The sequence below is a fragment of the Corapipo altera genome, unplaced genomic scaffold (genome assembly GCF_003945725.1).
Source record: "Corapipo altera isolate COAL_440 unplaced genomic scaffold, ASM394572v1 61069, whole genome shotgun sequence".
Classification (NCBI taxonomy): Eukaryota; Metazoa; Chordata; class Aves; order Passeriformes; family Pipridae; genus Corapipo; species Corapipo altera.
Window position 1 is genome coordinate 1,862 of NW_020887364.1, and position 1,949 is coordinate 3,810.

The following is a 1,949-nucleotide window of genomic DNA, read 5'->3' on the forward strand; positions in this document are numbered from 1 at the left end:
GGGCTGCCCAGAGAGGTGGTGGATTCACCATCCCTGGAGATTTTTAAACGCAGATTGGACGTGGCACTGAGTGCCATGATCTAGTAAATGGACTGGATTTGGACAATGGGTTGGACTCGATGATCTCGGAGGTCTTTTCCAACCCAATCGATTCTATGATTCTGTGATTCTATGATTCTATGATTCTATGATTCTATGATTCTGTGATTCTATGATTCTGTGATTCTATGATTCTATGATTCTATGATTCTATATTACAGCACAAAACCACCATGAGCACCTCTGCACCTCGGCGTGGGGCACTTTGGGAATGGTTCCCACACACCCAGGGCAGCAGGAATAAATAAATAAATAAATAAATAAATAAATAAATAAATAAATAAATAGACGAGTGGCTTTTGCTTTCTGGCACTCAAAAAAGAGCCTCAGAGGGTCCTTTTGGGGCATTTTGGGCATCGGGTTTTACACCCCAAACCCCCTTCCACGCCGGTACCTTCGAGGTCCAGCTTGACCACGCCGGTGTCGTCCTCGAGCTCGTTGGTGACCTCGCACTCGTAGCGCCCGTAGTCCTGCAGGGTCACGTTGCGGATGATGAGGGAGGCGTCGCCCGCCCCGTCCTCCTGCAGGGCCGTGCGCCCCCGGTAGGGCCCGAACGCCCGCCGGGCCTCGCCCAGCGCCACGAACACGTCCACGAACGCCATGGGCTCCGTCACTTTGGTCCACTTGAGGCGGATCTCGGCCGGGTCGTGCGCGGACACGTCGTAGTGGTAGCGGCAGGGAAGGATGATGGTCCCGCCCCGGTGAGTCACCACCTTGCCCGGAGCCGTCTGCACCACCACGGCACCGCTGTCACCCTCTGCAAGGGACACCCAGGTCAGGACAGGGGACACCCAGGTCAGGGCAACGGACACCCAGATCAGGACAGGGGACACTCAGTTCAGGCTGTCCTGTCACCCTCTGCATGGGACACCCAGGTCAGGACTGGCCCTGTCACTCTCTGCAAGGGACACCCAGCTCAGGACAAGGGACACCCAGATCAGGGCTGGCCCTGTCACCCTTTGTAAGGGACACCCTGCTCAGGACAAGGGACACCCTGCTCAGGACGAGGGGCATCCAGGTCAGGACTGGCCCTGTCACCCTCTGCAAGGGACACCCAGGTCAGGACTGACTCTGTCACCCTCTGTAAGGGACACTCAGCTCAGGACAAGGGACACTCAGATCAGGGTTGTCCTGTCACCCTCTGCAAGAGACACCCCACTCAGGACAAGGGGTATCCAGCTCAGGACTGGTCCTGTCCCTGTCACCACTCTAAGCCTAATCCTAACCCACCCCATCCCAAACCATTCCATCCCATCCCATCCCAAACCATCCCATCCCATCCCATCCCATCCCATCCCATCCCACCCCACCCCACCCCACCCCGGGACGCCCCTCCCCACTCACCCATGACATGAACCACCTTCTTCCTCCCCCGGGGGCTCTGCAGCGCCTCGGAGCCGAGGATTCCCGCGAGGAGCAGCAGAGCTGCCGGGCCGGCGGCCCAGGGGCTTTGGGGACGCATCTGGGGGGGAACAGCAGACCCCTCAGCACCCCCTCCAGCTTCCCCCCGGGAGGAGACCCCGCTCTGCCCGACCCCCGGCCTCGGCAGCCCCCCAGGAGCGACGCCGGTCCCCACCCCGCCCCCCCCGTGGTACCATCACCCATCGCCGGCCCCTGACCCGCCCCGAGCGGAGGGGGGGCACCGGCAGCTCTGGGTCTCTCGTTGCCTCCCCGCGCCGCCCCCCCCGTGCCCCAGGGCCCCCCGTGCCCCCGGCGCTGAACTCGGCTCGCCCCGCTCGGTTACAGCCGCGATGAATATTTCATGCCAGGCGCGCCGGGCCGCTTCTCCTGAGTTATTTATGGCAGCGCCGGCACATCTGGAAACCGAACTGATGGGGTTGGAGCGGCGG

General features: G+C 61.2%; 1 protein-coding gene across 1 annotated transcript; it reads right to left on the reverse strand.

Moving 5' to 3' along the window:
• Nucleotides 1-493: 493 nt before the first annotated feature.
• Nucleotides 494-1,561, reverse strand: LOC113941585 (hyaluronan and proteoglycan link protein 4-like; the record flags this gene model as incomplete). Its single annotated transcript, XM_027632738.1, has 2 exons — nt 1,444-1,561; nt 494-856 (listed from the first exon to the last, which is right to left on the reverse strand). Coding segments are annotated over exons 1-2 (481 nt in total), but the record flags the coding sequence as incomplete, so codon positions are not given.
• Between the last annotated feature and the right edge of the window lie 388 nt (nt 1,562-1,949).